At 51.9% G+C, this 26,587-nt stretch overlaps 10 protein-coding genes across 10 annotated transcripts; 5 read left to right on the top strand and 5 right to left on the bottom strand.

The window, feature by feature from the left end:
• Positions 1-251: 251 nt before the first annotated feature.
• V1518DRAFT_413019 (fungal-specific transcription factor domain-containing protein) lies at positions 252-4,225 on the bottom strand. Its single transcript, XM_066903216.1, has 5 exons — positions 4,042-4,225; positions 3,895-3,951; positions 3,648-3,663; positions 3,549-3,575; positions 252-3,493 (listed from the first exon to the last, which is right to left on the bottom strand). Exons 1-5 carry the CDS (start codon positions 4,062-4,064, stop codon positions 572-574), a joined length of 3,045 nt encoding a protein of 1,014 aa, XP_066760507.1. The 5' UTR covers positions 4,065-4,225; the 3' UTR covers positions 252-571.
• Positions 4,226-4,783: 558 nt separating this feature from the next.
• On the bottom strand, positions 4,784-6,923 carry V1518DRAFT_190601 (uncharacterized protein). Its single transcript, XM_066900872.1, has 2 exons — positions 6,680-6,923; positions 4,784-6,606 (listed from the first exon to the last, which is right to left on the bottom strand). The coding sequence occupies exon 2, from the start codon at positions 6,601-6,603 to the stop codon at positions 4,885-4,887; it is 1,719 nt and encodes a 572-aa protein (XP_066760506.1). The 5' UTR covers positions 6,604-6,606; positions 6,680-6,923; the 3' UTR covers positions 4,784-4,884.
• Positions 6,924-10,434: 3,511 nt separating this feature from the next.
• V1518DRAFT_190490 (kinetochore Sim4 complex subunit Fta4) lies at positions 10,435-11,784 on the top strand. Its single transcript, XM_066900870.1, has 5 exons — positions 10,435-10,674; positions 10,730-10,922; positions 10,976-11,053; positions 11,104-11,554; positions 11,622-11,784. The coding sequence occupies exons 1-4, from the start codon at positions 10,530-10,532 to the stop codon at positions 11,333-11,335; spliced, it is 648 nt and encodes a 215-aa protein (XP_066760505.1). The 5' UTR covers positions 10,435-10,529; the 3' UTR covers positions 11,336-11,554; positions 11,622-11,784.
• Positions 11,785-12,852: 1,068 nt separating this feature from the next.
• Positions 12,853-14,669, top strand: V1518DRAFT_404292 (carbohydrate-binding module family 19 protein; the record flags this gene model as incomplete). Its single annotated transcript, XM_066901884.1, has 2 exons — positions 12,853-13,142; positions 13,202-14,669. The coding sequence occupies 2 exons, from the start codon at positions 12,853-12,855 to the stop codon at positions 14,667-14,669; spliced, it is 1,758 nt and encodes a 585-aa protein (XP_066760504.1).
• A 70-nt stretch (positions 14,670-14,739) lies between these two features.
• Positions 14,740-15,951, bottom strand: V1518DRAFT_413004 (putative methyltransferase-domain-containing protein). The gene is made up of 2 exons (XM_066903215.1): positions 15,735-15,951; positions 14,740-15,666 (listed from the first exon to the last, which is right to left on the bottom strand). The coding sequence occupies exons 1-2, from the start codon at positions 15,863-15,865 to the stop codon at positions 15,018-15,020; spliced, it is 780 nt and encodes a 259-aa protein (XP_066760503.1). The 5' UTR covers positions 15,866-15,951; the 3' UTR covers positions 14,740-15,017.
• A 570-nt stretch (positions 15,952-16,521) lies between these two features.
• On the top strand, positions 16,522-17,421 carry V1518DRAFT_426012 (uncharacterized protein; the record flags this gene model as incomplete). Its single annotated transcript, XM_066905960.1, has 2 exons — positions 16,522-16,684; positions 16,736-17,421. The coding sequence occupies 2 exons, from the start codon at positions 16,522-16,524 to the stop codon at positions 17,419-17,421; spliced, it is 849 nt and encodes a 282-aa protein (XP_066760502.1).
• Positions 17,422-17,680: 259 nt separating this feature from the next.
• V1518DRAFT_426011 (uncharacterized protein) lies at positions 17,681-19,101 on the top strand (the record flags this gene model as incomplete). Its single annotated transcript, XM_066905959.1, has 2 exons — positions 17,681-17,929; positions 17,992-19,101. 2 exons carry the CDS (start codon positions 17,681-17,683, stop codon positions 19,099-19,101), a joined length of 1,359 nt encoding a protein of 452 aa, XP_066760501.1.
• A 1-nt stretch (position 19,102) lies between these two features.
• On the bottom strand, positions 19,103-20,883 carry V1518DRAFT_412998 (3-beta hydroxysteroid dehydrogenase/isomerase family-domain-containing protein). The gene is made up of 2 exons (XM_066903214.1): positions 19,845-20,883; positions 19,103-19,783 (listed from the first exon to the last, which is right to left on the bottom strand). The coding sequence occupies exons 1-2, from the start codon at positions 20,402-20,404 to the stop codon at positions 19,252-19,254; spliced, it is 1,092 nt and encodes a 363-aa protein (XP_066760500.1). The 5' UTR covers positions 20,405-20,883; the 3' UTR covers positions 19,103-19,251.
• Positions 20,884-22,423: 1,540 nt separating this feature from the next.
• Positions 22,424-24,170, top strand: V1518DRAFT_189766 (uncharacterized protein). Its single transcript, XM_066900867.1, has 2 exons — positions 22,424-22,916; positions 22,975-24,170. Exons 1-2 carry the CDS (start codon positions 22,752-22,754, stop codon positions 23,908-23,910), a joined length of 1,101 nt encoding a protein of 366 aa, XP_066760499.1. The 5' UTR covers positions 22,424-22,751; the 3' UTR covers positions 23,911-24,170.
• A 133-nt stretch (positions 24,171-24,303) lies between these two features.
• On the bottom strand, positions 24,304-26,517 carry V1518DRAFT_412994 (Sugar/inositol transporter). Its single transcript, XM_066903213.1, has 2 exons — positions 25,753-26,517; positions 24,304-25,702 (listed from the first exon to the last, which is right to left on the bottom strand). Exons 1-2 carry the CDS (start codon positions 26,076-26,078, stop codon positions 24,430-24,432), a joined length of 1,599 nt encoding a protein of 532 aa, XP_066760498.1. The 5' UTR covers positions 26,079-26,517; the 3' UTR covers positions 24,304-24,429.
• Positions 26,518-26,587: the final 70 nt, after the last annotated feature.

The raw sequence follows: 26,587 nt of genomic DNA, 5'->3' as shown, positions 1-26,587 counted from the left end.
GCCTACTAAGGTAGCTCAGCTATGTGCTGCGCGATCACTATTGGTTACGTTCTCTGGGAGTTCTTCTACTTTACTAGGCAGCCGCGAGGCAGCCACTAATATTTTCTTGTTCCACAAAGTCGCGAAAGTTCGGAATCCATGCGTTAACGTGAAATGGTGGTGGTGCTTCATCATGCTTTACTCTCACTCCGTCTCGATCAGTCGCATATCCGAGCATCTAAATCTACATCCGTCTGATGGGTAGTCCAAAGTTTCACAATATCAAAAGAGTACGATTGAAGACAGATACTATACAAACAACTAGTTAACCAAAGCAGCGACTCCGATTACTCTTTAGAGAAGCACTCGAGAGGTCCTCCTTGCACAAACACCATCGTAGATGAAGACAAGTTGAAAGACATCGCAAGCAATTTTGTGTGAATAGTCAGCGTAGAGAAAAAGTAGCACCTCATACTCCGATATAAACAAACTAACCCAACCGTGCAACCAACCAGATATAAAATAGCTTTCCGAATTTTTGATCATATCCTCGGCCGTTAATCATTTACACCAGAAAAACACAGAGATCGCCCTATTTGGAATACACGCCCCATGGTAAGCCGCCCCATTCTTCTTCCTTAACTTTGCGAAGCAACGATGACGATGACGGCATTGAAATCGAGGGGCTAGAGTTGCTCGCCTTCCTAGACAATCGTGGTGATTCACCAGATGATTTCTTACTAGTGCTGCGTGGAGTATCAACTCCAGGTGTCTTCGCGATCGCGATGTCATCCGTACAGACTCCTGCCTCGCCGTTCACCGCAGGTGTATTGGCGTCATCTAGATTGACACTGGGAGGTGCCGAAGATGCGGATGTATCGGTCCCCGAGACTGACGCAGCAACGGCATTTCCAGTGCCGTTATGTGTAAACAAGTCATCCCACCACATGTTCCACTCAGCTCCTTCAACAACGGAGGCAGTCGACGCGACCGCAGCAACGCCACTGTCACTAACGGCAGATGAACGCTTGTGAGAATGAGTGTGGCGATGGCGCCGGCGCGACGATGTATCAGGCACTCGTGTTGTAGTATAAGCCGAGGAGGAGCTTGAAGACGACGACACTGAAGTCACTGAATCGGCGACAGAGAGGGCACGATTGATTTCTGCGGTTGTCTTGTCGAAGATATTTGCAATGGCCGCAGTCGATGCCAACTCACTAGTCGCAACTGTGCTCGAGGCAACACTAGACTTACTCTTCCGGCCAGCGGACGAGGGTGAACTAGATGAAGCGGCGTGACCGAATGCTTCGTTTGTGCTGTGTGTTGAATTGTCCATGAGCGCAAACAAGTGCTCCAACTCGTGATCATGTTGCATGACGCTGTCGGAGATGTGCGCTGAGGAATTGCGGTACTGCAATTGTTGATGTTGCGAGATGGCCCACTGCAGGACATCCATCTCAGACTGCGAAGAAATAGCGGGCGGCGCATTTGAAGCAGCAGCTAGACTGCTGATATTGAAAGGCGCAGGCGATTGCTGTGTGCTAGCCGGGAAGTGCGGAATAGTCATAGATGCCACCTCTTCTCCGCTCGTGACGACATTCGTGGGTCCCAGTGGCTCGTCATCGTCTTCAAGTGTGGCATCACACATGAACTTGTCCCGCGGCAAAACACCAAGCTTTGCAGTTGCGATAGCGGCTGCAGTAGTGGTAGCGGAGTTCTGAGACATAGACGGACGACGCTCACGGGTTCCGGAGCCGATAAGCAAATGTGAGAGACTTTCAAAGACCCTGTACTCCGCGCTCGGAACACCCTTTCGCTGGTACATGCCGTCCAATGCGCGCGTCATTATCAAACGGGCGTCTTCGACGAGCGCGCCATCCTTCGGGTAGTCCATAGAACTGTAGAGCACAATAAGACCAGCGGCAAGAAGCGTCTGCGGCTCATTGAGGCACATCGTCCAAGAAACCGAGCGCGACATCAAATACGAAGACAGCTGGATGATCGACTTAGCGCTTTCCGTGATGGCAACGATCGAAGAGGTGCCCCTGGTCTTCGAGTCCTCTGTAGCAATTGCAGGTCGATGTAAGAGAATTCGCGCGTAATGATAGACCAGTGTGAGCATAGGAGCTCTGGAGTGTTGGGAAGCCGCAGATGTCGTGGCGGGAACATTCCTACGGGAGCCGTTTACCATATCGAACTTCAGATGAACCGGAAGGCACGATCGCCACTCTTCGAGCAAATCCTCAAGGTCGAACAGAGTCTTATATGAAACTACCGCGCAACCATGCTGCTTCTGGGCGGGGTAATAGACGGTGCGAATGATCTTGGCCAACACACGCGAAAACTTGGATAATGCAAGCGAAGCCGAAATCTTGGTCGCATTGCCAGGAGGAGCTGTAAGAATTGCCTTCTCGGTCAAAAATTCATCGTCCACGTCAGAGGGGTAAGCACAGTCGATGTCGGAATCGTCCCTGAGAACCATTGGCAATCCCAGAAGAGCACTCGCAAAGGCATCAAGCGCATATATGGCCCAAAATATGCGTAATCGCATTTCGCCCTCCAGTAAGTTGAAATTGAACACCTTATGTGACCGGTTAAGTCCCAGACGTAAAGCCATACCAGTGGCCTTCATCTTAAACTGCAACATGTCGGAGTACTGGCCAATGCTGCTAGTGAAAATCTGCGCGAGCACAAGACACTGCAGCGTCGTCAGGTTGTTGCGGTGCTCAAAGGTAGCCAGTAGCCGCCGCCACTGTCGTTCATAGGTAGCCTGTGACTCATTCGAGGAGGCCTCAACACTTCGAGAGGCGACGGCAAAGACAAGAAACATCTGCAGCAAAAATTCCTCGCGTCCAAGCAGCGTCGACGAATTGTATGTTCGTTCATAATCAGCAAAAAATGTGGGACTGTGCAAGACCGGAAATAGCGGGTGCCAGTCCCGAAAGTACGCCGCAACAAGCTGGTCTGCAAGCGAGCGAGGAGGCAATGTCGGCATCCCGGTAGTGTGATCATCGAACTGATAACGTGGCAGAGAGGAAGAAATATCAACGGTATTAAATAGACTCGAGGCTAATGCGCCAGCTGCGGCGACCTTGCTGCGGACCTTCTCCTCAAAGACATTCGAAAAAGCGCGGCCAGAAGACGAGCCTTCGAAGGTACCGTCGACATTTAGTGAACTAAGCTGAGTGACTACGAATGTCTCCCTTGCCTCATCGTCCGAATCGGAGACAGATCTGGTCGGCGATGGCTCGCGTGACTTGTACATATTCTGCCGTTTCCGAGAGGAGTGCTGCTGGTGATGAGCTGCTGATGAGCCTGGGGACAGCGAGTCGACGCGAGATATTAGCTCCATGCGATCGTCCTGAATATCCAGGCTATCCTTGAGCTTGCGGTTCTCGTTTTCAAGCTGGCGGATATGGTCCTCGAGTGACTCCGTGTAGCCGCGAGGAAACGCTCGCCGCGAGAGCTTGTCAGAGGTGCGGCACTCAAAGCCCACGGTCTGGCATTGCGTACACTAAGGAGCCAAATTAGAAGATTATTAAAAGACCAATCATGAAAATGAGACTAACCGAAGGTCGTTTGCCATCACAGCGAATCTAATGAGCCAGTCGTCAGTATACGCGAACGCATCTAACCATCCAAATATACACCTAGAGTTCTGCAAGTACCTTTTTACTTCGACATCTATAAATTGAATTAGCACTTCAGGAACATCATAAAATAAGTCTCTACCGACAGCAGCGTAGATTCAGCGAGAGAGAATTAGCACCTTGACGGTGGGTGGTGGTAGCCAATGGATGCGTCAGCATCGTATATTACTGCGTGCATTTGGCAGGCACATCCAGGCGAAAGCACGCGCCACCGGCATCCACGCTCGCTGTCGCGAAGAGAAAAAAAAAAAAAAAACCAACATACCGATCGCAAGCCTGCGCAATTCGTCCGATCTGTGCACCTGGAGGCTTGATCATTTTCCTGTAGAGACGGGTGGCGGTTAGGTCGGCTGACGAGGCGTGGTGGATAACAGCGGCCACGTGTGGGGCGCCGTGTGGGGGAAAATCGTACCAAGACTGAGCACCGTCCGGCATGGCGACTAGAGGATGAGAGAGCGGAGACCAGCCGCGCAGAGGAGAGTGAGGAAGGAAGCGTGCGTGACGCGAACAGGCGAGCGGACTGGACGGGGAAGGGGCCGAACAGGTGCGATGAGGACCATGTGGAGAAACGCGGTATATGTAGGGCCTGCCGCGAGCCACGGCAGCGGGCGGCAGCAGCGCCCGCTCACGCACTCAGATCACGCAGCGCGCACCGCCCTGCACCGCCCCACTACCCCAGGCTCTTCTCGCCTGCGCCGTCTTCCCCAGTGGCGCAGCAGTGCTCCCCGCGTCGCGGAGCTGCGCACGCGCCAGCCCTGTGGCTTGCACCTGTCGATGCCGGCGGGGCCCCGCGTCGTCACCCGCTCCGCGCTTCGTCACCCAATGTCACCGGTATCCACGCCTACACCCGCCTCCCCCGGATTCTCTCTTGCGCCACGCCGGCCACGCTCCGGACGCACAGCCCAAGCTGCCCCGCGTTCCGCTGGTCCGGGGAAGACGCCAGCTCACACTTCTGCCGCTTCTGCGCGCGCGCTCCGTGCCCTGGATCACACGCGATCACACTCTCCTCCGCTCTGCTCCGGCCCACCCCGCGCTGCGGCCCCGGATTTGAGCATCCCTGATTCGGGCCGGCGACTAGTTTGCGCCGGCCTATCGCAGAGGCACCCCATGCGGTTCGCAAAAATCGTCCACCTTTTGTCGGACCAACACCGCAACCACTGCATCGTCGTGCACCGCGTAGCAGATGCTGGCAGAACCGAAGTCTCCGTTGCTAAATTATGTATTGCTATGTACAAACAGCAAGAATACTGCATATTCATCGGGTATCCTCCTCCAACTCCGGCGGCTCCGAGTCTGACGCGGCGCTATCTGCGCTAGTCGCGCTGGTGCCGGCGCCAGCCCCGCGCTCTGCGTCGTCTGGCGTATCTTCCTGCATCTTGGCTAGATACCTAGCCACCGCTGGCATGTCCAACAGCTGCAACTTGCGAGCCGCGACGGCCTCCAGCGTCATCCCAAACACCCGTTCTTCGCGCTGACGCAAAGTCTCGAGCGCTTCATCCACTGCGTCGTGCTTAAACTCGGCCTCTGGTGCACTCTTCTGTAGCTCGTCATCGTGTTCCACTAGCGCCTCCGTGCGCGCAATATCATCCATCCATCCGCTCAATAGCTCCTCGAATATGACTACTCGGCGCAGCTCGAGCACGTCGCGCATCTCCTCTGTTGCAAGCTCTGACCGTATCACTTCCACGACTGCCTCCCCACGCGCGTTGGTTAGAGTCTTGCCGTTCACGACGGCATCAATGTCTTCGCTGCCGTCATGCTGCTGCGAAACGCTAACTGCAAATCCGTCCTCCTTCCCTACACAGAGCATCCACAGGTAGTCGCACTCCCAGTGCACTTCAAACTCGCCCTCCGCGCTGCGCGCCACATGCAGCTCCGCAAGCGGCATTGTCCCAAACAGCTGGCGCAGCACGTTCGTACCTGCCATCACTGGCATCTTTACTGTCTCCTCTCCCTCATACACCCACGGCCGCTCGTAGAATCCGTATGTCAGAAGCAACTCTGCGGTTCCCTTCTGCACGCCGTATGAGATGCAAATTTCATCGCCGCTCTGTGGCTTCGCCGCATCGTTCGCGCTGACAAGTAAAATCTCGCTGCATGTGATCTCGTAGCGCGCGTTGTACCTGGCATTGTGGTTCGCAAAGTCAATAACAGGCACGACAGCGAGCATCATGTCAGCCCCTTCTTTGTTCTCGTGGCCTGAGACAGGCACCTCAAGAACACGCGATGCCACAAGCCATTCCGCGCGAAGAAAATCTTCCCACGTCACTTCCTCTTCGTCGCCGCCAAACGAAGCATCCCAGTCTAGTAGCAGCTGATCGTACATCGCGTGCAAGCTTTTCATTTTCGACATAAGCGGCAAATACAGCGACGTGCCCGCCGCTTCTTGGATCTGCTCTGCCGTCCAGTATGTCGGCGGTAGAAGTGCGCCGGCGCGTGCCGACGGTGCACTGTCCTCGCCGGCGGCCTCCGTGTCGTCAGACTTTAATGACAATGACTCCATAGCTCCAGACGTGTGATAAATTACCTCTTGCAGCGGATCTGGCAGCAGTGAGATATATGGTGCGTAGAAGCCAGACTGTGCCGCCGTGCTGAGCTTGCTGGACTTATTGAACTTGTGGAGCGCAAACAGAAAAAATCGCAAAATGACCTGCTTCGCCGGTAGAAACGCATTGCGTCCATTTAACTCGGCCGTCGCCGACGAAGTGACGAATGGAAGCAACGTTGCCTTGTACGCCAGCGCATAGTTCTTGATGTTCTCGGAGCTGAGTATCATCGACCGTGGTATGCTAAGCAGTGGAGCATCGACGCTACCTGTTAACGGACTCAAATCAACGTCAGAATTTGGGTCATCCATCGCCTTGAAGAAAAGTCCTAATCCCGCGTCGGCGGTTCGCTGTATCGCGACATGCGGTGAGATCGTGATGTCATGCAGTCTGGCCCACGCCGACAACAATGCGAGTCCGTCCGACATGATCTAGTCGACTCTTTGTCAGTTCTGTAGCGACAGCCATCTTTCGACGAACGGTGAAAGGATAGGGATGGCGTACGTTGTGAGATCAACAACCCGTGTTCGGCATCCGGTGCGCGTCTTTTGACTCGAAAGTGCAGCTTCGGATCTCGGCTGAAGATGTGCAGTCGCAAGTCCCAACGTTAGTCCTCCGCTCTGAGCACCTGCGGAGATATTCCGTCGAGCAAGCACGAGATGAAGCGCACATCTTTGCAGCAGTCGGGTAGGATAGATAGTCTATAGCTACGGTTACGTTTTCAGGCTGTCCGAACTGGGCTGCCTGAAGGACGTGGAATTGCTTCTCAACATCAAGAGCGTGTCGCCTGCGATCTTCAGCACTTTGCCGTTACGGCACCGCCGATTATACGCGACCAGCCAGTGGGCTTGCGAGTGTTTTCCAGTCCGGATCGTTGTAATCGCGCTTGCCCTTTGAGCGAAATACAGCGCGACAAAAGGGACGAGACCCGGCAGGCTCGCAGCAGTGCCCGATGAGGAGCACCTCGAGGCTCTGCGGTTACGTTCGTCAGCCAAATCAAGCGTGTCGGTAATTCTCTGCGCTAAACCTCATGCCGTGTGAGCGCACGAAGTCTGAGGTTACCCAGTGTGAGCTGGCGCCCTTGTTAGAGCGTTCGGTAGCAAGGGGAGTCTCAGCACTCGGCGCGCTAAGCGAGTAACTAAAAATCTGGGGATTGCTGCAGAATATTATTTCAGAAGAGCACCGCCACATCACTCGGGTGCAACGGGGTCATATAATTAAGTCTCGCCTGAGTGGTCTCTGAGCGTGAGCAGATGGTGTGGTTGAAGACTGCCCGAGGCTCGAGCTAAGGTCAATCGTCTGATAAACGGTTATGACGGTCGGAGGCTGAACACGGCTTGCATGGCTTCCACGTCGCAGCCAATGCAACAACACGATCCAGTATGCTCAAGCTCGAGGACGGCAACGGCATTACGAAAGATGACTTCCCGTCTCGGCGTAGCGTGAGACGCACCGGTGTCAAACACCAAATGCGAGCTGCGTGAACAAGCTAAAAACACAGCACTAGCGGGCCGGCCCAATTTTCGCTAACAAGCTGAAATTATATATTTCTCTATAGAGCAGTAGTTCAAAAAAGAAATAAATGAAGTGAGCTATCGGTCCAGAAAGCAGCCAAGTCGACGCGAGGTCATACGATGCGATCGCGTGGCAGCTGGGACTGACCGGCTCCACGCTGATCCAGTATGTCGGCACGCGACAACGACGGTATGCTGCCAGGTCCAGAACATCGCTCGCGAAATCAGGAAGTTCGACGCAGCAGCTAGCAACATGTAAAGGGTATCAAAAATGCAAGAATGATTGGATTGCGCTGTGACAGAAAGCGCTCGTCATACACTCAGCAGGTCGTTTACCGATTCCAAAGCTGCGAAGCGTGCTCCAGCCACAGCAAACACACTGCCACGCCCTTACCCTCCGGCGCCGCTCACAGCCACAAATAGAGGCACGCGCCGAACATCACAGAAAAACCTTAACACAGTGCGGCGAAGATCGCCGGCAGCGATTCCAGTGCAGAATCCGCACCGCGCAGCATCTCCGAAGAACCCCTTTTCACGTCTTCCATCGTGAGTTCCCCGCTTCTGCGCACGCATCTCCGAAACGATTTCGTCCACCACCTCGATGATGCCATCCACTTCGCGCACGCATTCAGCAAATCTTGCTCCGCATTATCACGCCCACCCCACATTGACCGAAGAAGGGCGATCGGACTTTGCCAGAGTTACCCGTCCCTCTCCGCATTTTCGAATTCGAACTGCCAGCGCCTTGTCGTGGCGGCCGGAGTAATAAAGTTTATTCGCTCTCTCCTCGCTTACCGACCATGGCGCAGTGCTCATCGAGCTGTAAGCCAGTACGACAGTCTTGCGACCAAGCGTAGCATCGAAAAGGCACATGACAGGCGGTGGTAGTGGATACGTGGTAGTATGGCTGAGACGACGTTAGGGCTGAAGGGTCAGCAAGTAGTGTGAGATCGATCAGTCGCTTCCACAATTGCGCTTTACACGCCACCAGTCGCCGTAGGGTATCCCAGATGGCGGGTTCCGCCCACTCGCCGCGAGGATGTCGGTAAAGCCGTTGACGGAAAATATGCAGTCATCTCGGACCAACAATAGAAGTGCAAAAAAAGAATTACCAAATAACAGCGCCGCAGCGTTCGGGTGATTTAGGAAGGCACTCGCGATGATCCGCCTGCCCGGAGTCCAGCATGGGCTTGTCGAATGATTGATTATCGTTGTCCTTATGCGGTCCCTGTCCAAGAGAAAATATTAACAGAAATGTCCCGGACAACAGCAGAAACTGGATAAAGTCTGAAAAAGCTTGTAGGGAACATATCGAAGTTAAAACTACTGCTCCTAGAATTCATATATCGAACGAACAGCTCAGCAGGCGTCGATATCATCAATTACCATCGCGAAGTCAGCGTCATATGCAAAAGGCGAAAGAGATCCTCTGCTTAGAGTAAAGGTGTCAACTGTAACGCAATAGCAGCAAGTTCGCTGTCAAAGCAGTGAGCAGAACGCCGAAATGCGCCGCCTCATCGGAAATCTGGCTCCGGTGGCCACCAGCACGGCCATGTATGTTCATCGTCGAAGGGTAGACAACTTCTCGAAGCCATTCCATTGTCCAAGAGCTTGACAGGTTCATAATACATCAAAAATGCCACGGCGGATGGTTAGTCTTATAAATACACCAGGGGGCGGTCTCTGGATTAATTATGTGCCCGCGCGATTGCCTGATTTGTGCATCTCAAGTGCCCCGCTCCGACATCATGCTCATCCCAGCAAAGTAGGCTCGTCTTAACGGTACATCATGGAGCTGACGGAATGCGAATGGAAGTGCTCTGTTGAAGTAACAATTGCTTGACGAAGAAGCATGTAGTTGCGGATAGGCTGGAAATCCGCTGGAAAACTTGCCGAAGTCTGCGAACCCGAGCAACTTCAATTACTCAGTACGATTGTTCGACTCTTCGACGCGAGACTGTAATAAAAAAAGCAGCTTTGCTCCTCAATCTTGATCGGAGGGCAGACCATCGATGGATCGATGCAATATATAATCTTAACGTGTGCTCACTGGCAAGCTGAAATGAAATCAAGTTCAGTGACAATTTCATACCGGGTTTCAATTGTACATTCGTAGCTCTGACTACATTGAAAGCTCAGGGAGTCGTGTGCGTCTCAGTATGAGTATGGTATGGTATTAGGTGGTGTGCTTCGGCGCCTGAATCGCGTATCCGACTGCTGAGGGTGTCTCCTGCAATACTTGATGTAGTCGACAGCCATGGCAAAAAAGAATGCCATGGACATGTCCAGCAATGAAATAAGCCGGTGTTAAAGTCTCGGCGTTGACCAATGGAGGAAAGCGTACAATGCCGTATCAGGATCCCGGTAGTATCACGTCGTACTAGTACCGCGGCTTTGCACAGCTCGGAACCGCCGGCATACGGCTGTAAATCTGCCGTAACGAAAGCAAGTTAGCAGGCAAAGACAACTAGGCCCGCAAGAATCTACAGTCAAAACTTAGAGGAGCGGGGCGGGTCTTTCATATAAGTCAACCGCTGGTGCAACGGTGTTGTCTTCTAGGCTCCAAAAGCGGCTTTGGCCACCGGAGCAGACATCGGATCGCTCTGTCCGCGAGTCATCTTGAAGGAGCATCTCCGAGGCCGACCGGATTGTCTGCGCCGCACATACAACATTGTCCCGGTAGTACAAATCCCTAGTTTCGGAACAGCAAATAAGGTTTCCGACGTCGTCTCTGGCCTGCGACCGGCTAAGGTTATACGCGTCGTCACTTGTCACGCGTCGTTCACGCGTGTTTACGATCGATTTACGGAGTTCATCGCTGAATCTATCTTTGACAAACCATGTCATACATATATGAGTCGAAGCGCGCATTCTTGGAGGCCCAGGTTCGCACTTTAGCGATTCCGCTCAAGCCTTCGCGACAGTGGACAGATGAAAATCCAGAATTTGCGTCCTCCGCAGTTGTGCGTCGCGTGTTCCAAAAGGGTAAGCTTCCCTGGCTCTACTTCACCACGGCCCTGTTAACATACTTGATCCATAGTTCATGTATTACAACGTCAGCATCTGAGGCAGTTATACTCCACGGAGGCCATGCAGCATGTTGCTCTGCAGCTCGACAAATTATACAGGAACAAAGTCATTGCTGCTTCAACTGGCATATCTGCGGTAGCCTCTGCGGCAGGTAGTACAGAGCAACTGATTCTGAGAGGAGAGGCTGATCTGACTGATGCGTAGTAAGTTCTATACTTGGGGATGTCCAGGACTGCAGTGTACTAACTGGCGTCAGCATCGTTGAGTCCTTACCAGCGTCATGGGACGAACTAGCGGGTACATCTAATGACGCGACTGAAGAGGATCAAGAAGAGTGAGTAATTTGAGTGATATTTTGAGCCATTTGATGCTGACGGATGCGAGATACGCTACTCTGCGCGACAGCCTGCCGTCCCTCATCGCAGCCTTGTCATCTGCGCGCCGGCGCGCCGCGCACATCTCGGAAATCAGTCAACTACTGTCTACGTTAGCTGATCCGGTCGTGAACGTGCAGCCGAATCTTGTGTCACGCGAGGGCGACATAGAACACGAATTGACGCGTACCAGAGTGTTGAGTGCCAAGCTCGCATCTGTTATGACCAAGAGAAAATCGTGATGCTTAGATCAATCAGCAAGGTGAATAATCAGCGTATTCACTCACTGCCGACTGAATCGCCATCGAAATGCCAAAAGGTTGTTTCTCGAAGATTATTGCCCTTTCAGCGATCATACGACGTTGCAAGCTTGCCTCGGTTCATGCGACAACACTGTCATCTGGCGGAGTGCGTATGATGGACGACGTCCTACACAGAGCTTCTTGGCCCGCATGCAGTCGGTAGGTACAATCTCTCAAATGGGAACACCATATGTATTTGATTTTGATTTTTGTTTGTATGGGCCAGCCTATGATAGGCCCAATGATCGGTAGTCAGGTATATCATACAACGACCAGCGGAAACTACTACTAGGAAAAGAGTACGATGTCACAAAATCATGATTTTACCAGCTGCAGCTCAAATGCACACTCTCGCAGAATTTCAATGCATAGAGTACGACTACGAAAGCATGAGCTCACAAAAGTGCGCCAAATAGTAACGGAACACAACTTTCTAGTCAACGAGGCGTGATCCGTGAATCTCTTCGAAGACAGAACAGAGAAATCAGAAACGAGGAAATAAAGGGGCGAAGTCCGAACAGAGTGGCGAGCCAAGGTCGGGGAACTTGGAACGCCCAAGTGTTGCTTGCTTCAGACTCGAGGGGAAGCGCATGGCGCTGAGGCGGGACTCAGGGGCCGCGAAATTAACAGAAATTCGAGACGCGGCGCGCGCGACGCGTTCACGGATAGTCTGAGCTGCAGAATAACTGTAACTCTGTTCACCATTAAGTGGCCATACGCGGCGATAGCGACTGTTCGCGAATAACTGAATAAATTGAGCGGCGAGAACTGTCAGAACTCGGAAGTACGGCGTGACAGATTGTCGTCGTGTCGGCGCGACGCGTTAAAATTAGCCGTACGGCGTACGGGTAAGCCGCCAGGCACAAACTTTCCTGTTCCCAAATTTAACAGGGCAGCCGCGTCGGCGACGGCCATCCTGTCGCCACCATACGCCCGCACACCTTTTGGCAAGGTCTGAAAGAAGGTCAGCGAAAATATCTGGTATATAGAATGTTTACTGCCTCAGCTTTAACGGCACTAATTGCGTGTAGGTGGCGCGAGAACTGCGTACGCACGAGAACGCGGAGTACGGCGTGGGACACATGGCGCATCGTGCGGCTCGCAGCCCCTTCGTGACTACAGAGTGCTGGAATGCACTCCACCCACAACCCCTTGCACAGGACCTGTGTCCAGGCGGGCGCTCTGTCGCACGCGTCGCGCGTGTGAAACTTCCACACGCGCGACTCTCGTCGCCACTAACACCTGTCGAGCTGGCCCCTGCCTGGCGGCCTGGATGTCTGCACTCCGCAGTCATGCTCTTATATATATATCAAGACAGACCCTGCACCTCGGGGATCCTCTTCAACACGCTCTCTATTTTGTAATACACGTTGTGTATCTTGTCTTTCCTTTTAATTCGCTCTTTTCTTTTCATTCGTTTCGCCGCTCTTTATAGGCATTGCTACATCGATTTCATCATGCGATCTCCCTTGCTCTTCGTTCTTCTATCTCTTCACTCTTTCGCCGCCTCTGCGTTAGCCGCCTTTTCGTCATCCTCAGCCGAAAACGTTGCTATGTACTGGGGCCAAGCTTCGGCCGGCTCTCAGGACTCTCTCGCTACTTATTGCCAGAGCGGCAAAGTCGACATCGTCATTCTCGCGTTCTTGACCACCTTCTACGGAACGGACAATTTGCCAGAGCTTAACTTTGCGAGTGCATGCTCTGATACTTTTTCTGGCACTGACTTGTTGCAGTGCGACCAGATTGCGTATGAGCTCCGTGCGAGTGCCAATTTTTCTTCAGTACTAGAACTAACTAAATATGTAGCTCCGACATCGTAACTTGTCAGGACTTGGGTGTCAAAGTGCTCTTGTCGCTTGGTGGAGCTGACGGAACCTATGGCTTCACTGACGACACTACTGCGACGACTTTTGCGACCGAGATGTGGGACTTGTTTGGCGGCGGATCTTCGGATACTCGACCATTTGGCGACGCCATTATCGATGGTTTTGATCTAGACATTGAGAATGGCAATTCAGTCGGCTACGCTGCCTTTGTGACTCAGATGCGGACGCTATACGACGGCGGCGAATATTACATATCGGCCGCTCCGCAGTGCCCATATCCTGATGCCAGCATTGGCGACGCGCTCGATAGTGCTTGGTTCGATTTTGTATTCATTCAGTTCTACAACAACGATTGCAGTGTGACCAGCTCGTCCGAATTCAACTACAATACAGATTGGCAATCATGGGCGACAGGCACGTCGCTAAACAAAGATGTCAGGATGTACGTTGGCGTACCCGGAAGTTCTTCTGCAGCAGGCTCTGGGTATGCTACACCGAGTGAGCTTCTGACGTTGTTTGATACAATCACGGACTTCTCCAACTTTGGTGGCATTATGGTTTGGGATGCTAGTCAAGCTTTCACGAACGACGTTGACGGCGTCACATTTGCAAGCGGTATCAAGACAATTTTGGCCGAGATCTCCAACGACTCTACTTCCACGTCTTCCACGTCTTCGTCAACTACATCGAGCGAGAGCACGGCGAGCTCAACCTCCACGGCGAGTTCAACCTCCACGGCGGCTACTACGACAGCCGTTGCAGCCATCAAAGTCATGTCGGTAGCTATCAGCTCTTCGATCGATGAAGGCCAGTATCTCTACTTCTCCAACGCGGCGACAACATCCTCTGCGGCTGCTGCAGTTAGCACTGCCATGTCTACATTTGTCACAAGCACAGTGCCAACATCGTCGTCCAGCGCTGTCGCTGCTTCGACCACCATGATTCAAGCCACTAGCACGTCGACCGAGTATCAGTATGTCACTATTACAAGCTATTCGCTTTCCGCTAGTGCCAGTCCCAATTCGACAGTCACATACGGCGCGCTCGAATCGGCCACGACAGCTGTCGCGGCCGCAACAACTACGTCTTCATCAACTGCAACTGGAAATTCGACTTCGTGCACCGGTCTTAAGGGCACTGCCCTGGCAGAATGCCAGAATCACTTGTTCACTACTTTGTCGTCGACGGATTCGTGCGACTTGGGCGCAATTGCATGCGTTGATGGCGAATTTGCGCAATGCAATTACGGCTCGTGGGTGACTTTCGAATGCCCGTCCGGCACAGTTTGTACTGCACTTCCCAATGGGAACACTGACACTATTATCGTGACTTGCGACACAACCGAAGATATTGAAGGCAGGTTATCAAGCGCCAAGGTCAAGAGGGACGTTGGCACTGATGGCCTGGTTCGTCGACATCATAGACACCACGGCCACAGACAGTTTTAAGAGCGTTTTACGAATTTATGAAAATGATGCGATTACGAATTTCACGATTGTGCTATTATGATATGTGTATTTTGGATATATAGGAAGGATTGGAGGAGATAGATGACATAGTGAATTATGACTGGATGTTTATAGGACATGAATATATAATGATATGATGACCCACTTAGAACTCGTTAGTAGTACTCTTGATCAGATGAATGCGATTCTCGTCTTTGAAGGTCTCTTAGATCTACACAGTTCCCAAATCGCTTTTCATTAACGTCACAATCACTCCTTTGATACACCATAGTTGTACATACAGCGTTATATACAAAATCTGAAATGCTCAGACTATAGATTTGCTTCTCAAAAACTTAGAAAATATCCGTACACCATGCTGCGAATGTCCTTCGTACTCTCCTCTTCAACAAACATTGGCCACCACTTCTGTTCAAAAAGCTTCTCCACCTTGAAACCCATAGCCTTCGCATCCTCAAAAAACTGAAAGTCTCTATGTACTAATCTTGCTCGATGCGGTGTGAACACAACAAATACCTTCGCATCCTTGTTCTTGTGCGACAGCGTGTCATGGCATGTCTGTAATAGCTTGGCGTGCTCGCTGTGGTTAAACACGACGTCAGATAAAATAACGAGATCATAGCCATCAGCACCTTCCGGTAATTCTTCCATGATATTGCTCACATCTGCACCCCAGATATAGCCTTGTACCCGGAATGTGCTCTTATCAATACCCTCGACGTGTTCGACGTTGTATTCGATGTTGTCAATTAGTTCTATCTCGGGGTAGTCTGTAATCACCACCTTAGATGCATTGTGCACGCCAGCGATAAAGGATGGCAAGCCGGCGCCGGCGCCGAGTTCGAGAACAGTTTTACCAACGAGCAGTGTCGAGGCGTGTTCCTCGAGATAGTTTGCTGTGACTTTGGATGCATTCCACAAAAAGTGACCCCACAGCGGAGACTTTCCCACTAGACGCAAGACAATCTTCGATGGTCTAATTGATTGTGAATGTCAGCCACCACAAGTACGAAGCGAGAACAATCGGTCATCTAGTTTGCTTACTGGCCGTCCTTGATAAATTCAGGTAATCTGTCATAATGATCAAACGACGGTGGTATTTCCGGCTTGAAATATCCCTCAGGCTCCTCAAATAAGCCAGCTCCGCCTTCGAATTCCAGCTCGTTATCTGACATGACTGCGTCGAGCAAATTCCCTATGGGTGCACTAGTCGAAGAGAGCGAAGAGCTCGATGGCACCCGTTCAGGGGAAGAAGTCTACTAGTACCCATTTTAGTATGCATAGCTGAGTTCGCTTTAAAAGTATATTTCCTGGGGACCTTCACACCTCCACATTTTAGCCTGCCTTCCAACAGCGTCCACTGCGACGCGGCGGTCTGTGCGGAACAGAGTATTGCATTTTGTGCAGTCCACAATTCGGCTTCTTTTCGTTGGCTCATTGGACGACTTCTGCCGCCAGAAAGTCACACCATTTGGCTTCAACTACACGTCGAACCGTACTGTAACGCCTACTGTATTATCGGTGTTTGCTGTTCTGCGGATTTTTGGTAAGATTGTGTGGAGCATCCTTGTGAGGCGTCGGGGCGGGCTTTCGTCGCCATGGGCTTCCATCGGCATGACGCGGGCTTTCTGGCTTTCTGACATTCGCGACTAACCCCATATCCAGACTCTCTTGGCCAAGCACTTGAATGATCGCTACTCTAAAGCGTACATGTTTTAGAGATATGTTTTTTTCAAGAGCTCCGTGGAGGTCACTCCTAGTGACCAGCAGTGCTCCTGTGGCACGTGTCGTGATTCCGCGAGGTCCTGAGCTCTCGGCGGCTTTACTGAGGATGTATTCTTCTTCTTCGTCGTCGTCGTCGTCGTCGCCACCAGCTAAGAGTGTTCGGACTGGACGAGGGAGAAGGCAGCTGAAGAGGTCGGCTAAGAATAACTTGGCTCGAGTTTATGCGCCGGTCAAGGCAGAGAAATTCAAGGGTTACGAGACCATCGAAGGTGAGAGAAATTCTAGCTAGGTCGTCCTTTACAATTCTAATTGAGCAATAGATTTTGCCTACGATGCTTTCTTTGCTGGTTTCCGACCTCTTCGATTCGATGCCTCTACTTCGAATTTTAACCCTTTTGAGAAGATGACGACTTCGAACGACCTCATTGAAGACGCTGTGAGAGACAGCGACAGGGATACAGTGGATGCCTTACAATATCCATTGGGCGCATATTCTGCGACTGGAATTGTCCTTGACTCGGCTATTCAGGCATTGCCATCTGCGGTGCTGGATCAAATGCGAGGAAACAAGCCGCCGGCCGCCCCCGGTTGCCGCCCGTCTATCGACACGGTGATCTCAGATGCCGCCATGCAGATTGTGGAAGGGAAATTCGACACTTATGGAGAAATCCAGGATACCGATGCAATGGATGTTCTTGGCGAGGCGGATTTGTTTACAACGCTGCGCTGTGTCGCACTGGTCGACGCTGACTTCCAGGGCATCAAGAAGCTGAAGCAGCGGTTAGACGAGAAGGGTATTCACAAGCTTAACTTGGTTGAACTCAGCGATAATCTCATCGAAGGCTCGTTGGAAAGTGCACTCGAAGAGCCTTCTCGGCAGCTTGCAGAGGAGTCTTCTATGCAACTCACGAGTGTCGTTCGAAAGCGAAGATTGAAGATGAAGAAGCATAAGCTCAGAAAGAGACGGAGGGCTGAGCGGGCGTCCAAAAGAAAGTTGGGCGGCTAAACTGTATTTTATGTCTTCCTTCATAAATCATTTATCTTTAAAAAGAGCGTTCTGTTTCGGCCTTGGAGGTATGGACTCGGCTGGAATGAATGACTGGGAATTAAGGTTTCAGATCTTCGAGCGGAGTCGTGATGTGCAAGAGATTACAGAGAAGAAGAGCCCACCTCCACAATCCTCTTCTCAACCCCTCTGCCTCCAGTTTCTCCACCCACCTTGTTCCATACTACCCAGTTTCCGGTAGTCGCGAAAATCTCTCAAAATGATTTTCGGGCCGGCTATGATCCCGATGGTGTGGTTCTTCGGAAAGATGATATATGGCGAGTACTTCAAGCGGCCGCCAGTCTGGGGCGGTTACGAGCCTGATCCCCTGCCAGAAGTCACCTACTACGACAGCATTTGCTCGGTAAAATATCCGGATATTTTGAAGGCCTGTGAAGATATTAAAGTCTATGGCGACTTGGCAATCATGTCTTGCGATCCATATCGGAGGAGAAGCAACTTCTTGACGGTAGCAAGGCCTGAATGAGCGTGATTCAGCTGGACAATGCTAATACGAGTGTTTTCTTGCAGGGCTATTTCCCAAAGACTCCTTCTGGATCAGTATATTTGTGGGACTATGTTCAGGATACCGAGCCAGTGCCTATTGATTTTGGACCCGAATTTGGAGAACTTCGTCCCCAAGGCGTTTATGGAGTGTACCTACCTAACGCGGATGGCTCTAAGTCTGAAAAGGTTCTTCGCATTTTTATTACTAATGCTTCGCGATTTAACGCTTCCGTTGAAGTTTTTGATTACACCTATGCTACTGGATCACTCACGAAAGTGGTGTCGCTGCAAAACCCAGAAATCCTATTGGATCCTGTTTCGGTTGCTCCAATCTCCTCCACCAAAGTCTTCATTTCGAACACGCTTGGTTACCCCTACAGACCGCTTCTTGGTGCGTTGGAATTCATTTCTGGAATTCCTTTTGGTACTCTTGGATACATGGATTTCACCGATTTGACGAACATCACCTCTAAGTCTGTAGGTGCCTCCACCATTCCTATTGGTATGGAATACGTGGATGATGTTCTTTACGTCGCGAGCTTTGAATATGGTCTTTACGGATATAAGCTTTACTTTCCGCCGCCTGATGTGGATCCGGAGGAGGTTAAGGTCAACAAGAGTCTCGGCATCATGCATTTCTATCCTGGCGAGCGTTTTTACCGGACCCCGTATATGCCAACACACACGTCCTATTCCAAGGAGCTTGGTGGTATTGTTATCACTGCTCTGCCATCATACTGGGCCGAGTTTAAGGCGTGGTCCAGCGGTAGAAAGGCCCCTTCGTGGGCAGGACTTTTCGTGGATCGTGTCAATGAGGACGGCGGACAGTTGATTGTGTCTGACTCAGTTAGTGCGGGCCTCAAAGTTTCCGACAGAAAGTGGCAAACGATTTTCTGGGATAAGACCGGCTCCCACTTCTCAGGTCTCAAGTCCATGGCTGTGGAGAACGGTCGTCGTTTCGGTGTGTCTCCCCACGAGGCTGGTGTTCTTGTGTGCACTACCAACGGTCTCGAGCCGGTTGAAGTGCCAGCGGAGCCTACTGTCGAGATTCCTCTAGATTTCTCACAGAGTAAGGAGAGGCAACAGCAGAAGGACAAGTTGGAGCACATCTACCTCGTCAAAGACGAGTTGTAAATAAAGAGCAAAACATTTTGTTAGTGCCTTATGTCTTGTACTGTACAATTTAGTCGTTGTGATTATTGGTTTACATTAATGCAACTATATTGTGAGGTTTTTGACTAGTGAACTATCCTCCAAAATGTGCACCATGAGAAGCCAAAGAAACTACTCGTCCTTCTTTTCAGAGAGAGTCTTAGCCTTCTCGGCTTCGTCATCAATCCATTCAAGGGTCTTAATAACGCCCGCTTCTAAGTCTACCGGTGGCTGATATCCTAATCGCGAGATCGCCTTGTTTATGTTGAAGTACCGGTTTGCGCATGTGAATGCGACTCTGAATCGTGTGAACAAAACGGGCCGACCGCTGAGCTTGCCGTACACCTCGGCTAGGGAGGCAAGTGTCATGCCGAGACCTCTCGGCATTGGAATGATGAACTTTGGAACATAGCCTCTGTGAGCCCAAATGGTGCGAGGCATGGTGAAAAAGTAAACTGGCGTGTTGTTCGTGATAAAGAACGCCTCGCCCGCGACATTCGTAACACTGTCGTCCAAAAGCTTCTGTGCTGCAAGCACATGCGCGTGAGCAACATTGCCAATGTATGTGAAATCAAATAAATTCTCATTGTTTCCGAGCTGGAAGAGAGTGCCATTGGTTTTCAGGACGTCAAGCATTCCAGGCACGAGTTGCCGGTCGCCGGGTCTGTATATCACTCAAGGTCAGTAATTGTTGGCGCTTAACCATCACGACTGCCAATATATACCCGAACAATCCACTAGGTCTTAGTGAGCATGTTTTGAAACCTGGCCGCTTTCCGTTGGCTTCCAGTGCGATTTCTTCACCAAGCACCTTTGTCTCATTGTAAGCGTCCATATGGACCTTCGGAATCGGATACGTCTCGTCTGCATTCCGCAAATCTGCACCGGTGTAGATAACACTGGCACTGCTGGTGTACACAAGAGCTTTAATTCCCGCAAACTCATCTTCGAGCGCTACGTCGACAATAGCGCGGGTACCCTCAACGTTGACTTTGAAGTAGATACCCTTGCCGAGACCGTGGACGGGTGACGCGGAGTGAACGACAACATCAGGCTTCACTTCCCTGAAAATCTCGCGAATGGACTCAGGGTCCGTGATGTCGCCCTTGTGAAACACAATATCGTCTGGATTGAATGAGTAGAACTTGGGGGAGAGTGGAGGCGGCGGACGAATGTCGAGAATGTGGATGGCGGGCGTGGGAGAGAGCTTCGAGAACTGGTCAACCAAGTGGCCGCCCAAGAAGCCGGATCCGCCGATGATGAGAACAGTATTTAGCGGTGCCATTGTCTGGAAATTGTCGTCACAGCTGCAGAAGTCGGAGATGCCTGGGTGGTCGCCTCTGTGGGGCGGCACAATGGGATAAACGTTATTGGTCTACAACTGTGGCGCCTTCCTGAGGCATCTATCTGTTGGACGACTACTCATCGCCCGAGGCGCACTATTAGTCTAATACGACAGGATCCAAATTCATGGCAACACAGCTGTAATTGCTGACGAAAAGCAATACGTAAAGAAATAAATGTAGAATGCTGAAAACTCGTTGACAGGGTATAGGTTGATTTTGGCCTGCCATATTATGAACTGGTAGGAAGAGAGGAGTAATACCTCTGCTATTATGAACACACCACACCTCCTACGACTCAGGCACGCCAGCCCGGGTGTTGTCGTACTTGCTGTTCCGGTAGCTCAGCAGGGTGGGCCTGGCGTCCAGCTGAGCCAGCCCGCGTGCGACCGTGGCGACGAGGCTGTGCAAGTCGTTGTGGTCGCCGCTGGCCTCCCAAACGACCGCGCGAGCCCCTTGGGCAGGCAAGCAGATTTACTACAAGCGGGAGATCCAGCAGGTCGGTTTCTTTCTTTTTTTCTTTCTTGGCGTCTCAATTACTTCTGCTCTGTCATTGTCTAAGCTCTGCTGCGCTTTGATTAGCCTTCCCTCGACGGACAGGCGTGGTGTATACAGGAGGGATGGATACGTGCAGCCCAGGTGCCGGCTGACGCTGCTGGTCTGGAGGTGCCTCGAAGGGAGAGAAGAGTAGCGTTCTTGATCGCGCATGGGGTCGCCGGGGCAAGCTGAACGGCGGTAGAACTCTGCATCTCAGGGTTACTTGTCTGTCCGATGTTCTTTGTCTGCCTGTTGCTCTTCGTCTTATCGATGCCTCCTTTGCCATTGCCCCTGTCCTCAGCTTCTGTAGGCTTGTTTCCCGCCCAGAGGCAATTCTCTGTACCTGTTCTGCTCAGCCTGTGGTGAACCAGAAAATGATATCCGTGCCAAACGACGAGCCAGTTGTCCCGCGAGCTCCCAAGAAAGAATTAGGTAATCGCTCGTTTGGCGAACGCTTCCCGTTTGTTTGCTCTCCTTGCCCAGGCCCAGCACCGACTCTTCAGCTTGCTGTGCTCTCGCCAATCATCTTCTGAAAACAACTTGCAAAACCACATTCGACACTGCTCTGGACAGCTACAAAGCGAATCCCAGACATCTCAAAGCAGCTGTCCGCGCTTCCTTGGCTAGCTTCTCGAGACATCTGTCTGCATCTCGTCGCCATGGGCCAAAAGCGAATTACAATGCCTCTCTCATTCAACCAGCCATGGTCCGGTCGCGGGACGTTTGGCGTGAGCCGCCTGCAGGCCAGGACGATGGATGTCCTGTCGCTTGTGCGCCCATGCGGGCCAGGGCCGACAGGCCTGCGCCTTGGCACGCCAGGTAGCAAATGTAGCACGCTGCCAACTTTCTGTGGCTGCCACAGCCGACGGAAATGAGAAGCTTGAACCAGTCGTGAAGCGCAGGGGCCGCAAACCACGGGCAATGATGCCTCAGGAGGCAGCCGAGTGCACAGACGTGGAAGCACCGAGAGGCAACAACGGAGCGGTCCAAGGCAGAGCAAAGAAATAATGTAGCATACTGCGTTGGATTTGGCTGCACTGTCGTTTGGGATGGACTGCTTGCTCGCCCTGTGTCTCTGGTATTGGATTTCTTCATTTTGTTTTGTTTTGTTTTGTTCTTTTATGGTCCCATTACTAGTACACGATATTGGTTTCTCGTGTCTTTGAGTGCTTTAATAGACTCGCCCAGGCCGCTTCCAAGTACGCTCCCAGCAACCCCCACGCGACGACATAATGGCTCCCAGCAGCTCCCACCCCTCGGTCTCGTCGAGCTCGGCCGGTCGGCTGACGCGCTTCTGCGCGGCCTTGGGCACCCACGCAGCCGTGATACCATCCATGATGCGATGCTGGGCCCGTGCCAGTCCAGCCTACCGCCGCAGCGTCGGCATGGCGATGCCGCGTGCCGCCACAATCGCATCGCCGCTTGTTTAAAGCATCGTGTTGCACTGCGTCTGTTTCTGTTAACCTGCTTTTGCAGTATGTTCCATATTTTACCCGGGTACAGTCGATTTGATTGGCTCACGTGGTCTGCCTGGACTGCTCCCTGCTGGCCCCCTGCGCGGCTGACAGACCACAATTACTGCGCCTCTCTGTGCGGCTCCTCCCACAACGAATATATAAGGGCAGACGCTGTCTGCTCATTGCTTCCTTATCCGCTTTGATCTCTCTTCATTAGCGTCTTTAACTTTGACGGTAGCTTTCACTTCGACTTTTATCCTCTGTTTCCCCCTTTCTTTCCCGTTTATCGTCCGAGATGTTGCAGGCTCTCGCCTACTTCGCGACCTCGTCGCTCTCTCGGCGGGCTGCATATGCCTCGTCTGGCGACGAGCCGGGGCAAGACCCCACGTACACCCTGACGCCGCTGACTTGGGGCGTCATTGGCCTTGTGACTCTGGCTTTTGTGCCGCTGTTTGTTCAGGTGAGTCACCTTTTTCTGCGTCTTGTGCCTGTGTCGACGTGCTGCTGCTGACCACCAGACGCTGTACACGCTCGCGTCAGTCTACCCGACGCTGGCGATGGTGGAGGACCCGACGTCGGCACCATACGAGGCCGTGCCGAGCGACGACAACGGTGCAACGTTCGCGGCGGCCGACGAGACCGGTGACGCCGTCGTCCAGGGATCCAAGGTGCCGAGCCCGATCACGGCCAGCATTCTGCGGACTCACCGCTACCTGCGCTCGGTCAACGGGCGGTGGGCTGACTTCCGCGGCCTGTTAGTTGCGATCACGAGGTTTGTATTGGTGATGATTATCATCACCGTTGTGAAACTGGTGCCGTTTGTGCCGATGGCCATGTGCAACCTGATTGCGCAGCTGGCCGTAGTCCAGTTCAGTACAGCCTGGGTGCACGTTGTCATGGACGCCGACCCGCGGAGCGTGTCGCTGCGGCACAGTCTGACGCCGTTCCGCCGCACGTTCAAGGCGACGTGCCTGCCCGTGTTCTTCCGGTGGCTTGCAAGCAGCATTGTCGGCCTCCTCGCGATGTTGCTGGCGCGTATGATGCATATCGACGGCCACACCGACAACTTCCTGTACGACCTGGAGTCCTTCAGTCACAGCATGATCTGGAAGAAGACCATCGTCTCCATCGTGACGCTGGTTGGGACGTTTGTGGTGGTCGTCCCCACCGACGTCGTGCTGACGCGCGTGCAGGCGAGCCTGCTACCGGCTGACGCGAAAACCGTGGTGCCGTTTGACCGGTCGTTTGAGGGCACTGTCAAGCCGGCCGTAGTGGACGGCCTGGACTATGTTTCGATGCTCGACGCCTTCCGCACGTTCTCGCGCGCATCCTGGCGGCGGCTGCTGATGCTCTATGTCAACGTCTTCCTGCTGACGGTCGTCGTGGAAGTCGCCTACATCATCATCCTGGCGCTTACCATTGTCATGACCAACAAGCCCAGCCCGGCCGTCTAAGCTCATTGCGGAGGGACGGCCGACAGACCGTTCCGCAACCGTGTCTTGGAGGGAGGAAAGTACTGCAGAACGACCGGATAATGCGGACCTGTGCCGTCGATAGGACTGCAGATAAGGGCTGCAGTTTTGGGAGGACTTGTGCACTGCTTATTGCAATGTATCATCTTTTTGTGCGTTGTTTTGTTGTGTATTTGATATCTTCGTCTATGCTGCATACAGCCACTTTTGTTGGTTTTCTTAACCTGGCTGTGTCTTCCAATACCTCGCCTTCAACCGTCGCCCATTCGTGTTTGTGAGTGTGTTGCATTTCCTGCGTACGCTGCGTTCGCAGAAGCTGCAACGACTTCTGTCTGTCTTGCACTAACGGAATTTTAGAGGCCTTTAACTTTCAATTGTTACTTACAGTTCGCAAGCAATTTTTTAGGAAACTTGTTTAGTACAAATACAACGGCGTTAGCGCCTCTTCTCAGTTCAATCAACAACACTCCTGCTCGATACGTTAAGAAGCGGTATGCTTCTCTAGCCCGTCAACAAATGCGCATTGCACTTGGGGTCTGTCGGTCGTGAATTGGTCATTGAGATTTCTGGGAAAGCTCTCAGTTCGATTTGAGACTCTGTCGAAGGAATTCGCCAAGGACGTGGAGTTGTTTGATAGAGCTCGTCGATTTGTTCAAGGGACAGGCCTTTGGTTTCGTACACGACAAAATAAGTGAAAATGAAGCAAAGCGTGCAGAACCCGGCCCAGATGAAGAACACGTTGGTCTGTAGATTCGCATTTCCAGGACCCGCATCGACGAGAAATGGAGTGGAAAAGCCAATCAACCAGTTCAGGAACCAGTTTGAAGCTCCAGCTAGGGCCATTGATTTTGCTCGCGTGCGTAGCGGATACAGCTCGCCGACTAATACCCAAGCAACAGGACCCCAAGAACAGGCAAAGAAGAGGATATAGATGCAGGTGAACGCAATCAAGCATTTGTTCGCGGTATCAGAATTCACGGCAAGTCCAAGTCCAGCAACAAGAAATTCACAGATGAGCATACCAGCAGCACCGAGTAGCAGAAGGCTTCGACGGCCGAGTTTCTCAACTAAATACAGTCCCGGAATAGTGGATATCACGTTGACAGTGGAAGTCACCATTGAAATGACGAACGAGTTCTGGATTCCGGCCGACTTAAAAAAGGTGGTTCCATAGTAGAAGATGAAGTTAACACCAGTGAGTTGCTGTAGGGCCTGAATTGCACATCCTGTGAACAGTCTGAAGAGCTGACGGCGGTCTTTTGAAAACACATCTTTCCAGCCGGAGTCACCAAATGCTGCTTCCGCGTCATTACTAGCTTGAATGCTTAGGAGCTCCTGTTGAATAGTTTCCGAATCTTCCGACATGTTCCGAAGGCGAGCAAGAGATCGTCGAGCGTCGTCGATCTTACCGACCTTGACATACCATCTCGGGGTTTCCGGCAAGAAGTACATTCCGCCGAACAGCACAGAAGCCCAGAGAAACTGAATGCAGAGGGTTATCTTGTAGGCATACGGGCCACGTATATCTTTGCACAGGTAGTTGACGATGCACGCAACCAAAATGCCCAAGGTGATAGCAAACTGATATCCTGATACGATGGAGCCGCGGATCCATTTAGGCGCAGCCTCAGATTGATAGAGCGGCACAAGTGCGGACACGAGACCGACGCCGAATCCTGCGAAGAAGCGCCCTGCAACGAGAACGGGGATATGCTGGGCAGTGGTCTCAAGAATGACGCCGAACGTGTAGATCCAGCATGCAAGCATGATTGCCCTGGTAGGAAGTTAGACTGCACCAATCAGCGAGAACGGCGATTCTCTTACATTCTGCGTCCAAGTTTATCCGCCAAGTACGAAACACTGAGACATCCGACAAAAGTGCCAGCCGAGAGAATCGACACAATCAACGACGTCTGCGTCGACTTCAAATACGGCATGCCAGTCATTGGATTCTCCTCGGTAGAAAACTGACGAATGAATGACGGCATTGCCAAAATGCCGGAGATTGAGCCAGTATCATATCCAAATAATATTCCGCCGAAACCTGCGAATGCTGCGATGATAATAGCAGAACTTGCGGAGGGATTCGAAATGCTTTGCGTTATACTCTTAAACGAGTGCGCACGATCCGATTTATTGTCGACCTCCATGATTGAAGTGGCTGCCGATTGCGATGAAATGGATGCCAGAACACTCTGGACATGTTGACAATAAAAGAGCGGGAAACTCCCCGACAACGATCGAACTGGATTACCTAATTGGGTAGGCTGTATACATCGACTTTGCTCGCCTCGGACTCACGCGCACTTTGACCTAACTCATCACAAAGCTACATTACATTTGCCAAATTTCTTTGGTGGTGTATTCGTGTTTAGCTATCACGACGACTGAGTCATAATTCTCTCGCCGGTGCAGTCGCTCCTCTCGCTGGGGCACGGTTCATCTCTCGCACGCAGTAACGAGGCATGCAGTTAACTACTAAACTCAAATATGATGCTCGTCACGCTTAATCATACTACACTGATACCGCCTACTAGTTTTTGACCCCTTCAATTAGAAAGATAATTGCAGGAGACAAATAAGAGAACCTGGTAGGGGCGCTAGACTCAAAGGTGTGGGGTAAATCACGTGAAGCTCAGAAAATTCACAACCCGCTTGA

This window comes from Limtongia smithiae, assembly GCF_038497785.1.
Source record: "Limtongia smithiae strain NRRL Y-17922 unplaced genomic scaffold V1518scaffold_3, whole genome shotgun sequence".
NCBI classification, from domain to species: domain Eukaryota; kingdom Fungi; phylum Ascomycota; class Lipomycetes; order Lipomycetales; family Lipomycetaceae; genus Limtongia; species Limtongia smithiae.
This window is presented reverse-complemented; position numbering and strand designations above follow the sequence as displayed.

Coding starts and splice junctions, on each gene's coding strand:
- V1518DRAFT_413004 (XM_066903215.1), bottom strand. CDS start 15,865: ATGTCAGATAACGAGCTGGAATTCGAAGGCGGAGCTGGCTTATTTGAG. Junction 15,667..15,734: donor GAATTTATCAAGGACGGCCA/GTAAGCAAACTA, acceptor ACAATCAATTAG/ACCATCGAAGATTGTCTTGC.
- V1518DRAFT_412994 (XM_066903213.1), bottom strand. CDS start 26,078: ATGGAGGTCGACAATAAATCGGATCGTGCGCACTCGTTTAAGAGTATA. Junction 25,703..25,752: donor GATAAACTTGGACGCAGAAT/GTAAGAGAATCG, acceptor ACTTCCTACCAG/GGCAATCATGCTTGCATGCT.
- V1518DRAFT_412998 (XM_066903214.1), bottom strand. CDS start 20,404: ATGGCACCGCTAAATACTGTTCTCATCATCGGCGGATCCGGCTTCTTG. Junction 19,784..19,844: donor AGACCTAGTGGATTGTTCGG/GTATATATTGGC, acceptor AGTGATATACAG/ACCCGGCGACCGGCAACTCG.
- V1518DRAFT_190601 (XM_066900872.1), bottom strand. CDS start 6,603: ATGTCGGACGGACTCGCATTGTTGTCGGCGTGGGCCAGACTGCATGAC.
- V1518DRAFT_189766 (XM_066900867.1), top strand. CDS start 22,752: ATGTTGCAGGCTCTCGCCTACTTCGCGACCTCGTCGCTCTCTCGGCGG. Junction 22,917..22,974: donor TTGTGCCGCTGTTTGTTCAG/GTGAGTCACCTT, acceptor GCTGACCACCAG/ACGCTGTACACGCTCGCGTC.
- V1518DRAFT_190490 (XM_066900870.1), top strand. CDS start 10,530: ATGTCATACATATATGAGTCGAAGCGCGCATTCTTGGAGGCCCAGGTT. Junction 10,675..10,729: donor GCGTCGCGTGTTCCAAAAGG/GTAAGCTTCCCT, acceptor CTTGATCCATAG/TTCATGTATTACAACGTCAG. Junction 10,923..10,975: donor GCTGATCTGACTGATGCGTA/GTAAGTTCTATA, acceptor AACTGGCGTCAG/CATCGTTGAGTCCTTACCAG.
- V1518DRAFT_413019 (XM_066903216.1), bottom strand. CDS start 4,064: ATGCCGGACGGTGCTCAGTCTTG. Junction 3,952..4,041: donor CCGGACGGTGCTCAGTCTTG/GTACGATTTTCC, acceptor CCGTCTCTACAG/GAAAATGATCAAGCCTCCAG. Junction 3,494..3,548: donor GTGATGGCAAACGACCTTCG/GTTAGTCTCATT, acceptor TTGGCTCCTTAG/TGTACGCAATGCCAGACCGT.